Below are 12231 nucleotides of genomic sequence, written 5' to 3'. Positions count from 1 at the left end.
GGGTCAGATCATAACTTATCAGCACAGGCCCCAGGGCCACAAGCCCCTAGCTGGCTTTGGGCCTCAGGCCACCTTAGTTACTTCCCCAAACTTAGTGATCCACAGTGTCAGTAGGTTATGGTACAGTCATGTGTCTGCAGCCAGCTCATTAGCTGGGAGTCATTTAGACTTGCACAAAAACAGGCCAGCACCTTTTCCCCAGGGTACCAAGCCGATGCCCGTGGTCTTTAGCTCATCTCCCCATACCGGGTCTGGCCCAGGGCAGACGGCAAAAATCTAGCTGCATACCTGGCTTTCTTCCACCAGCTCTGGACTTAAGGACTTGCTGTATGTAAGCCCTTTACAGGTGCCTCAAAACCAACTTTGATGGCATTGTGGGGGCCCCCACACCTGGGTCAGATCACAACCCCTCCTTTCTTTCTGTGAAGTGGCTTCTCTCCTATGCTGACCCCATGGTGTGGTGGGGGTTGTCATGCTGGTACTCCAGGACCCTGTCCTTGCCATGCTGTCTGCCCCAAGGATGGGGACCTAACACTAGCCAACTGTGCCAATAAAGGCCCTTTCCAGGGAAGAGAGGCTTCCCACACAGACCAGTCAGTTTTACAGAAAGGCAGGCAGCCTCTGAACCCCTGATTCCTGCATTCCCTACCCCAGGCTGCCTCTTACCGACCTGCACATGTGTCGTTTAGTTGTCAGCTCTTCCTCTGATTACAGACACCCTGGCAAATTAAAGTTAGGTGTCGAGGATCCACAAGTGTCCAGTGAAGGTGAGCATGATGGGCTAAAGTGTTGGCTTGACTCTGTCTCCATGCTCTGGGCTCAGCTGCCTCACAAGTCACACCACTGACTGCACAAGCAAAGAACCTCATGGAGCCAAGGTGTGGCCCACTTTTCACCTTCCTAGCTCCAGGGCCTGCCTTGCCATTGCTGGGACTTCAGCCCTGGGCTGGCCACCTCCCTAGGGGATTATCATCACCTTTTCCTTGGGACTCCTCTTTTCCAGTGCCGCTAAAGTCTTTCCCTAATCACTCTTGCTGTTACAGCTGTCCATGGTTCTGAATGCAAGGAAGTGGCATGGGGCTGGGGGCATAGTCACAAATACCTGTGTTCAGGTTCTGACTCTATTACTTCCTAGCTGAGTGGCCTTGGGCAAGTATTTCTGCCTCGCTATGCCTCATTTCCTTCATCTGTAAAGTGATCCCTGGTGCTGTCACCTGATTTCTCCGATTTCTTCCTCCCGATAATCCAGGAGGCTCTTGAATTCTCTCTCCTTCACTGGCCTGCCAGAGAATAATGATTTGTTCTAACAGGCAATTCCCACAATTCCCTTAGTGCTCCTCAATCCACTAAGTTGTCTTAAATGCCCATTCTGCCTCTACCGTGTACTGAATACAAAAACAGCTGTGTGTAATTCTCAAATAGAAACCAGAGCCGCAACACCAGAGCCCACAGTTTTGCTGTGTGCCATCAGCCATTTGCTTTTAAAGGCAGGAGTAGAAATTATGTTTATAGGTACAATGTGAAAAATCAAGTCCACATTTGTACACATTGAGAGACTTGGTTTTACATAGACAAGATTGATCAAATGGTTGAATCCGCAGTTCCTTGTCTGATCTATCCACTTTGGGCCACAATACGATGCCAACCCTGTCTTATTATCCTCATTCTTGATCATTCTTCATTCCTCATTCTTGTTGCCTCATGGGGAACCACTGTTAGGTAAGAATCTAGTAAGTGCTGTAGGTACCAGGGAAAAGGCTGGTCCCATTCAAGGAGCCAGGGAACCACGGCAGGGGTGGCTTGTGGGGTTGGGGCCTTGCTTCCTACCCTAAGCTGTTCCCAAGCTCTTATCTCCTCCCTGCCTGACCCCTCCCTCCGATATCTGCTACTGAGACCTAAGTCCACAGGGCTGCCAGAACACAGGGGCAGGGGCCCTACTGTGGGCTGAGCTGGAGCCCACCTGCGGCCTCCCAGGGGGCCAGGAAACCTCCTGCTCCTCTAGGGCCACTGATAACTGGTCTCAACCCAACAGGGTCCTTTGGGTTAGAGGATGCAAGCACCAAGGACTCCAAATCACGACAGAAACTAGACCACACAGATGTCCAGGGCAGGTCCCCAGAAAGAACTGTGACAAGAAACTCAGCCACCTTCAGCCATCTCAGCCTAGATCCCCTCTCCTCACCTTTGAGAATCTAATAAAAGCTACTGATCTTCATCCTTGAAAAATGATTTGATTGCAAGCTTTGATTTCTGGGGGTTCACAGGACCCATGAAATCACGTGAGACAATGTAGGTGTCTGTGGACTCGGGCTAAGAATCCAATGTATCTAGAAACTCGTGTCTAATTTCGATGCTCTTGAGAAGAGATTTTCCTTTTTTCAAAAAGAAAAGGGACCTTTACACTCCATATAAACATGTGTTGATCCTAAAATAGCCATTCGACACTAAGGTATACAAGGGAGTGAAAATCGCCCCTGATCTTACCCCCCAGAGAAACCCGCAGTGAACATTTCAGTGTATAAGTGTGCCTGGATATGCTATCAGAAGTTAAATAATCTGTGCTTCTGTCCCTACTCTGGTGGGAATGGTGACAGAGTCACTATGGTTTAGAGGCATTGTTCTCCCTCTCCAAAGAGGAACAAATAAGTTTCCTGTGTCTCAAAGGTCTGCACCCCACTAAGGCCACCAAACCAACTGTCCAGGAAAGCTGGCCACTCATCTGCCTTCTGTGAAAAGGGTCAAAAGGAAGAGGTGGCCAGGTGGGCGGGAGAGCTCTGGGGAGGACATTTCAGTGAAGAAGATGATGCAGCTGAGGGAGGGGCCTTCACCCTCAGGCATCTGGATGTTGTAAAGACAAAGCATCTCACCCTCTGGTAGATACCTGGGGCAGGGGAGAGACAGAGCTCTGGCTGGGTTCCAGGTTCCCAGAGAGACAGAGCCCTGGCCAGTGGGGTCCAACCCCTCAGATGACATAGGAAAAAGAGAGGAAAAGGCAAGGAGGGCAAGAGGTGATGCTTGAGCCTGAACCACAGAAATCACAGAGACAGCCCACGCATCATGGCCACCTCCCTGTCCCTCCCGCCCCAGGGGCAGCGTGGCTCTGCTGGGCCCCAGTGAGCCATCGTGTGCTGCGACCACGCTGGTGGGGAGGATGGCGAGATGGCCTCAGAGCTCTCTGTGTGTGTGCGGACCTGACTTCACCCTCCCACTCATTCCTGATCAGCTTCGCAAACTCCCCCCTCCAAACCTTTCTCCCAAGGTGGGGCTGCTGTCAAGATCACAGGGCTCTGCCTCTGATTACCACTTACTTCACTCGAAGGTTAACTTTCCTTTTTTTAATGTCATCAGCTGGGAGCAGAAGCCCTGTTGCCAAGACAACAGAAAGTGCCCCCCAGCCCCAAGCTGGTCAGCGCAGTTGGTGCAGCTCCACCTGTGCAGACTCCCATTGCGTCCCTGGCCTGCCCATTCAGTGGTTACTGCAGTGTCAACACATCCTGCAGCTTTCTCTCCTACTCCGTCTACCTCCTCCTGCAGTCCTGGTGATCTGTAGATATTCTCCTCAATTCACTGACTACTTTTACTAACACTTTCTAGTTTTACTAACTGGCCCTGTTAGTTTCTGCTCTTCTAAATGGGAGCGTCTCCTTATCAATATGGCTGACTATACGTGTGTACACACACAAAAACACACACACACATGTGAATGCATACACACATTCTCATATAAAAGTACCATACAGCCAGAAAAAAGCAGCCAGAAAAAAGCAGCCAGAAAAAAGCAATTAGTTACCTATAGGGAGCTCCCATAAGGCTGTTAGCCAATTTCTCAACAGAAACTTTGCAGGCCGGAAAGGCTTGGCACAAAATATTCAAAGTGATGAAAAGAAAGGACCTACAGCCAAGATGACTCTACCCGGCAAAGCTATCATTTAGAAACAAAGGACAGATAAAGAGCTTCCCAAACAAGAAAAAGCTAAAGGATTTCATCAACATCAAACCAACATTATAAGAAATGTTAAAGGGACATCTTTAAGAAGAAAAAAAAAAAGATAAAAAAACACAAATAATAAAATAGCAATAATTACGTGTCTATCAACAATTCCTTTAAATGTAAATGGATTAAATGCTCCAGTCAAAAGATAGGGTGCCTGACTGGGTAAGAAAACAAGACCCCTACATATGCTGCCTACGAGAGACTCACTTCTGATTGAAAGACACACACAGATTGAAAATAAGGGGCTGGAAAAAGATATTTCAGGAATAGGGAGACAACAACAAAAATAGCTGGGGTAGCGATACTTATTCCAAACAAAACAGACTTTAAAACAAAGGCTATAGCAAGAAGCAAAAAAGGACCCAGTCATCCCACTTCTGAGTATTTATCTGAAAAAACCCAAAACACTGTTTCAAAGGGATACGTTCACTGCAGCATTATTTATGAAAGTCAAGATATAGAGGCAACGTGGGTGTCCATCAGTGGATGGATGGATAAAAAAGAGGTGGTATGTATATACAATGGAATATTACTCAAAAAAAAAAAAAAAAGAGAATGAAATCTTGCCATCTGCAACAACGTGAATGGACCTAGAGGGCATTGTCCCGAGTGGAGTAAGTCAGACAGACAAAGACAAATGCCATATGATTTCGCTTACATGCGAAATCTAAAGGACGAAATAAACAAACAAATAAAACAGAAACAAACTCATACGGAGAATATTTTAATGGTTGCCAGATGGAAGGGAGTTGAAGGGAGTAGATGAGAAAGGGGAAGGTATTAAGAAGTAAAACTTGGTAATTACAAAATAGACACGAGGATGTAAAATATAGCATAAGGAATATAGTCAATAATATTGTAATAACTATGTGTAGTGTCAGATGGGGTACAAGATTTATCGGGGTGATTAATTCATAAGTTATATGAATGTTTAATTGCTGTGTGGTACACCTGAAACTAACATAATATTGTACGCCAACTGTAATTGAAAAATTAAAAAATTATTTTTAAAAAGTACCATGTGTCCTTTTAGTTAATATATTATGGACAACCTTCCAAGTCAATTCAAACAGGTCTATGTAATCATAGTATGATGGATGCAGGAGCATTTTCTGTTGGACACTTCAGTCGCCTTCCCCCTTTTTCCTATGAGAAGCAAGGCTGCATTAAACATACATATCTTCGAACATACATATCTATCCTCTCATCTATTCCCAGGAGAAATTCTCTAAGATTAGCAACTAAAAAGGAAGGAAGGAAGGAAAGAAGGAAGGAAGGAAGGGAGGGAGGGAGGGAGAGTGGGAGAGGGAGGGAGGGAGGAAGAAGGGAGTGAGGGAGGGAGAGGGAGGGAGGGAGGAAGGCAAGGGAAGAAGGAGACAGGGAGAAATAAATAATGTCCCCAACCTGGAAGAAAATTAGAAATGACCCACAGAGATAAGTATGTCCGGTTTAGCTCGTGAAAGGGCCTGCTATATGATGCTTTCACCCCTGCCAGTCTAACAATATGACGTGATGAAAGCTGATTTGTCAGACTTGATTTTGTCATTTATCTATAGAATTTTCTTCACCCACAGATATTTAACTCCATGTGGTCGTTGGACATGAAGCATTCAGAGAAAACTCAGAAATCAGACAAAACAAATCTCCAAAAAAAGGATCAAAATTAATTTAAAAAATACTAAATAAAAAATGTTAGCAATAATGCTGATATGGGGATATTATAACAGAACTCTTAGGTTAAAAATACGAGCTCTTGACTTTAATTCCTCACTCTTTCTGACTCCAACTCACCAAAATAAAAACCCAGGAGGCACCCGATTGCAACTTTTAAAACAGAGTAGACAGTATATTTAGACTCCTGGCATTCAAAGGATTGCGTCCCCAAACCTTTGCCACCAAAATAGGTTAAGATCTTCAAGAATCCCCAAGTTCACACATACCCCCGAGGCACATGCTTTTCTTTATAAAATGTACACCTGACAAAGAGAGAAAGACAAAGTCCCTGGCTGACAGGACGAGGCCCGCTTGGCAAGAGGAGCTCGACCACAGCTATGATTATCCGAATTTCTGCCTCAGCAAAATCCCTACCACCACATGCCACGGACCTGCGGGGGCAGCCACAGGGAGTCGGGCTGCAAATGCTAACGAGTGTGAACTCAAAGAGCGACTGAGCCTGAAGAAGCCAGGGTCTGAAGGACCAACGCAAGGCGCGTGCCACGACACCCAGGCACCGTGCAGGGGTTCCTCACTGTCCTACCCAGTGGCAATTTTCTTCTAATTTATACACTGTTCTCTCAAGTATGGTTATTCTCTTTCCTAGCACATGACAAATCCAAAGCAGCATAAGGGAGGGGATGTGGGGGGTGGAGGCTACAGGAAAATGATGGCTCTGCAGGAAAGAAAGGTGCCAGGGAACTATTGGGCATACACACACACCACATACATTGACACCACATACACACACACTTAACGTGCCACACACACATCATATATATACACACACATTCACACCACGTATACACACTGCTCATACACACCACACACCGTATACATACACACACCACTCACTCACACATACCAGACACACACACACCACTCACTCACCATACGCACACATACACTATTCACCATACACGCACTTACACAGACCACTCACACACCACGCACATATCATATACATACACACATTCACACCACATACACCACTCACACCTCCACCCATCACAGACAGACAGACAGACACACACACACAGCTGGTTAAGCTGGGGCTCCTCAGCTGCCCACCTGAGAACCTGGGACAGTTACTTGCCTCCGTGGGGTCGGGGCCCCGCCCCTCTGTTGTTCTGTCTCCTTCATGGCCTCTTCCTCTCTCTGCCCAGATTTCATTTCTGCCCTGTCCTCTTTTCCCTCTGTCCGCAACACGGGCGAAAACTCCACTGCTGACGGGGCTCGCATGCGGACACGGGGAGAAAGGGAGAGCTGCTTGCGCCCTGTTGGGGCGGCCCCACCAGCTGCTCAGGGGCTCTGGGCCTCAGCTTCCTAGGCAGTCTGGTTTTTAAAATGGGGGCTGGAAGTTTATGTGAAATTACCTAGTTTTAACACATTGGTAAATAAATTTAAAAAATGTGAAAACACTGGTTGGGCCAAATAAAACAAATCCACAGGCTGTCGGTCTGGAGCGGCTTCCACATGCTTTTAGGAGGCCTGGTCTCCCCAAGCCAGGACTTCATGAGCAGTGGACACCAAGTCCCCAAACAGGGGCTCTGGACAGGGGCTCTGTTAGGCTCACCCTTAGGCGGGACGCCGTCCCCATGCACACCCCACCAATGCAGGCCTTGGGTACCTCCGATAACCCCTATGTACCCCCGTACTCCCACCGCTCCTCCCGGCTCTTCCTCCTGCTTTAGCTTTTGCTCTAAGCGCTCTCCCTGGGCCTCCTCAACACTGACTACGTTCTAGGCATTTCCTCCAGCCTTCGGAACACATATCCCAGGTGGAGATGAGACGTTTATGTGACTGAATGCGTGAATGGATGGGTGAAGGAAGCATCGGCTGAACTACTTGAGCTAGACTCCTACGTGCCCCCGAGCTGCCTCCAGCATCACGCCCTCCCCCAGCCTCTGAATAGGTAGTGCCCAAATTTGCATTCATGAGACTCACCTACAGGAGCTTGTCAAAAAATGCAGCTTTCTGGGTCCCATCCCCACCAAGATTCTGAGTCTATAGTGAGGGACACAAAATGTGCTCTTTCTGTTTTTGGAACAAGCTCCCTGGGCCATTTTGATTACGATGCTAAGGAGACCACACTTTGGCAAACGCTGTACTGGACTGCGGTCTTTCCAAGACACAAATCTGATGGTGTCTTCTCTACTTCGGTGGCTCTCTGCGCCTTCAAGATATGATGTGATGATGGAGGTGGCCCTGGCCTTTGTTCACTTTTACACCTACACATAGGTGTCTACCTTGGTCCTTCTCTCTCTAGCTCTGCCTTTGCAGTCCTACCTCAGCCAGGAACACCCTACCCAGCGTCCTCCTTGGCCAACTCCCAATCACCTCTCATGGATGAAGCTCAGATGTCACTTCTTCTAGAAGTCTTCCCTGATCTCCCAGGCTATATTAGCTTCTTGTCCTCTATCCTTTCATATCACACTGCCACAAATTATCTCTAATTCATTTTATTTAATAAACATGCATACTAGTGATTACTGTGTGGCAGGCACTATTCTAGGTGTTTTATAAATATCAGCTTATTTAATCCTTTACCAACCCTATGAAATAGGGACTCTAGTTATCCCCATTTTACAGATGAGGAAACTGAGGAATAAAGAGGGTAAATAATGTGCCGGAGGTCACACAGCTGGTAAATAGAGGATAGGGATTCGATCCAGGCAGTCGGCTCCAGAGTCCATGTTCTTTCCGTGTCCCCATGCTGCCACCTCTTCCTTGTCCTAGTATGTTGCACACCGTGTTCTGAGTGTCTGCTCCTGACTTCCTTCCACTAGACACAGAGGTCCTGTGGCCCTGGAGAGGTTAAACTCCCGGCCCAGGGCCTAGCAAACAGCAGAAACTCAAGGAACGTTTGCTGAAGGACAAAGTTGTGCATACTCATGACACTGGATCAACAAAAACCATAAAATTCATGAAACTTCAGAGTTAGAAGAGACTTTAAATGAGATCAGGTACAATGACCTGCCTAAGAGTCTACTCTTCATAGAGTGATGCTCCAGAGCTGGCACGTCACCCATTCCACCTCTGCATGACGCTGACTTTCGGAAAGCTCCACCTGACATTTAACTGAAGTGTGTCTCCATGGTCACACTGAACAGGCCCGACCGCTCCTGATAAAGGGCTCTTCAGATACTGAAGCTGACCCTGGCTTTCATGTCTGCAGGGTAACCCTGCTCTCTTCCGCTGGGGGATCTGAATCTCCAGCCCATCTTTGGCATTTCCCTTGGAACCTGCTCTGGTCATCTGGGCCCTGCCCATGAAGGTGACCCCCCCAGATACAGGTGCCATGTGCCCAGTGTAGATTGACCCCTACCATGGCTGATGAACTCTGATCGAAATCAAATAGATGTATGATATATTTCAAAAGCCCTCCTACCACCACCCCCCAAACACACACACACACGGCTGAAGTAATATAAGTCTCACAGCCTTTGAAACACCAAGAGCCCTGGTTTCTGAGGGTGGTGCATTGTGATGGGATGCTCCACTGTTGTGTAAAAGGTTTATGTTGACTATGCTTCCTCAAATCAAGGGTTTTCCCACAAGGTCTCTGTTCTCACACCAACTTGCAAAGCAACAACAATTATTACAACAATAATTAACACCATTTTACCGAAGAAGAAATAGAGACTCCGGGAGGTCGAGCTCGCAGGGATGCTAAGTGGCAAGCACCATTCAAATCCAGGGCCGTGAGGCCAGAGCCTGCCTGCTCCTGTCCCGCTGCCATTTTGGGGATGCGGTTGGAACACAGTGAAATGAGCATAAAATAAGCAAGCGCTAAGGAGAGACTGGGCTGACGCAGGAAATGGATGATTACAAATGAGCGGAAAAAGGAGAAGCAACGAATTATTCACAAATCTTCACATCCTCATGGTCTTTCCCTGTGGCACCAGAGGAGTCTCTCGATTTGAGTTGTTATTTTTCTACTTGTTCTCGTTTCCACTAGAATAACTAAAGACATTTATTTACTTGTTCCCTTCTACAGGATGAGTATCAGGAATTTTAGAACGTCCCTATTTTAAAACTCAAAAACATGAAAGACTTGAAAATACAAAAGAAATTATTTTCATTAAAGGTTGTTAGCATATAGCAAGTCATTAGTTCCATTTAAAATAAACATATTTTGAAAAACTATGAACTGTATCTTACTCTTTTTTGTACCCTTCCTTTACCACTTCTAACCCAACAGTATAGAAAAATGACCCCCCCCACAAGCACTTAAATATATGTCGGTTCACAGACGTACTTTCTGTAACGAGAGGATTTTTAAAACTGTAACCTGAGTCATAACTTTCTCGTGTTCAAAACATCAGGAAAAGAAAATTACCAACAAGACGAAAAAAAATATGTACAATCACCGCAGAAAGCAAAACTATACCGTTTACTTAAACATGAGAAAACCCAGTTATATTTGATTGCCTCAAATATATTTCCTAAAATAATATGTGCTAATTCACTACTCAGAAATTAGTCAAAAGAAATGGTAAAGGAAAAGTCCACATATTTCAGGGTAAGTTATGAGTGTTATTTAAGCATATACCTTTGTACTATGAATTAGTGAAGTTACTAACACCGTAATACTTAAGCAACCAATAAAGCAATTAAATGAATAAAGCAATTAAACTCCATTTCCACAGAAATGGGTAAACCCCAAAGTTACAGTTTACCTAGAAGTAGAAGAGCGGTGAGAGCATCCATAGCTTAATATCTTTCCGAACTCCGACGTATTCAAGAAGAAAGAGCTCAGACCCAGGCAGGCTAATTTAACGTGCAAAATTTTCCTTTAAAAAAGTATGGCTGAAAATTGGCTCCCCTAAAACAGAAGGGACTTTCACAAGAGTTATATAAGCAAAACACACAGGCCAATTCAGTAATGTGGAAACCACCTCATGCAAAAGAAACGCAGCAAACACAAGTAACCCCCATTCACGTCTCAGATCCTGTCAGCCTCTCCGAAAAAAAAAAACCAAGGTTGATTGTAACCTCCTACCTCTCCAGCCAAAGGATGGAAAATTTTTAATAAAAAGTTATAAACGATTAAGCGACTGAGAGTCCTAACGCATTTTTTGGAAAGGATTCATATTTTATAGTTCATTAACCATCTGAAGTATCTTTAAACTTTCTAGGCCTACCTTTTCTTGACCTCTTTTCCTATTCTGGAAAGATAAAATGAGTATTTCAAATTCTTTTTACTATTAGAAGTAGCCTGTCACATGCGCCAGATGTGTGCATGGAATCTGTCACAGATTGGAGGTAAATCAGGGAAACTTACTTAAAGCCACCTCTCTTCCAACCACTTATTCCAAATGCCAAGTCTTTCCCACGTTCCTCGGCGCACTCAGAACATCCCACTCACCGAGCCACCTGCTTGTCTTTCCATCATCCAAACTGCGGCAGAAACACCACCTCCTCAAAGAGCCGTCCTAGGCAGTGATGGGTGCCAACCACCTGTCCCCCGCCCATGAGGGCAAGGAGGTAAAATGGAGGGAAGGCAGGCAACAGCCAAACGCAACTCTCAGCATCCGCACAGGCATTTTCTCAGCATCAAGTAAAACAGCACCAGAAGGAAAGAGAATCGGGGTCAGCCTGCTTCTCAGAGCTGGCATAGATTCATTCATTCATTTAACAAACATTCATGAAACACCCACTGTGTGGTTGGAAGTGCAGCTTCTTGGTTATAAAAGGAAACAGGACATGGTCCCTGCTCTCAGAGAGCAGGTGGTCTTGCAGGAAAAAAAAGATAAGAGCTGAAAATGATGGTGCCGCATGGTTAGTGTAAGGAGGGGAACAGGTTCAGGACATTCTGGATGTATAGCAAAGAAGCATCGGCCTCAGTCGAGGGGTCATGGAGGGTTTCTGGGGGAGAAAAAGGTTGAGCCAACCACTTTGCTGGAGAAGAATGGAAGGAGGTGAGGAGGAGAGCACTCCAGGCGGAGAGGCTGGGGGAATCCGGGCACAGGGAACAGCTGGACATGAGAGAATGCCAAGCAACTCGGCAACACTGGCTCATTGAGTCCAAGGTGAGAGAGAGGCCACAGGAGGGCAAAGGGCCTCTGAGACCGTGGGCTACTGCTAAAGGGTTACAACCAAGGACGTGCCAGGGCCGGATCTGTGTTTGAGGATGGCTACTCTCGGGGGAGCATTGGGGCGGGTGCACAGATTTGGGGTCGAGCCTGAACACAGGTTCCCAGTGAAAAGGGAAGGTGCTGGGCAAGTGAGGTTGGTGGCCTGGCTTCATCTGCTGTGCTCCTGCCTTACCATGCAGTCCCTGCAGCCCAGTGGGGTGAGTTTGGTATTGGCAACCAAATCCCCCACCCTCCCCAACAACTCCAGCCCCACTGCTCCCTGAACAGAAAATAGATACCCAGCCTTCAAAGAACCAGCCAGTGGGCCAAACATCTCTGCTCTGTGTGGCTTGGCATGGTGAGAAAACAAACTGGGCCACTCAGGGTCTTGCCTTGGGAATCTAAGAATCTGGGAATAACCAGGCAGTTTGGGAACCTGTGCAG

The 12231-nt window shown here is 46.5% G+C and overlaps 1 protein-coding gene across 8 annotated transcripts in view; it reads right to left on the bottom strand.

Annotated features, from left to right (window-relative positions):
• The window catches only part of PXYLP1 (2-phosphoxylose phosphatase 1), a 67497-nt gene that overhangs the window by 19417 nt on the left and 35849 nt on the right, over positions 1-12231 (bottom strand). The window contains exon 1 of one of the 8 annotated variants that reach the window (XM_039837333.1): positions 10390-10524. The exons of the other annotated variants lie outside the window; for them this stretch is intronic. Coding sequence (XP_039693267.1) covers positions 10390-10420 — 31 coding nt within the window. The 5' untranslated portion in view covers positions 10421-10524. Of the gene's footprint in view, positions 1-10389; positions 10525-12231 lie in introns of those variants that run through there. 8 annotated transcript variants of the gene reach the window in all.

This window comes from Pteropus medius, unplaced genomic scaffold (assembly GCF_902729225.1).
Source record: "Pteropus medius unplaced genomic scaffold, Ma_sr-lr_union100, whole genome shotgun sequence".
In the NCBI taxonomy this organism is placed as follows: domain Eukaryota; kingdom Metazoa; phylum Chordata; class Mammalia; order Chiroptera; family Pteropodidae; genus Pteropus; species Pteropus medius.
This window is presented reverse-complemented; position numbering and strand designations above follow the sequence as displayed.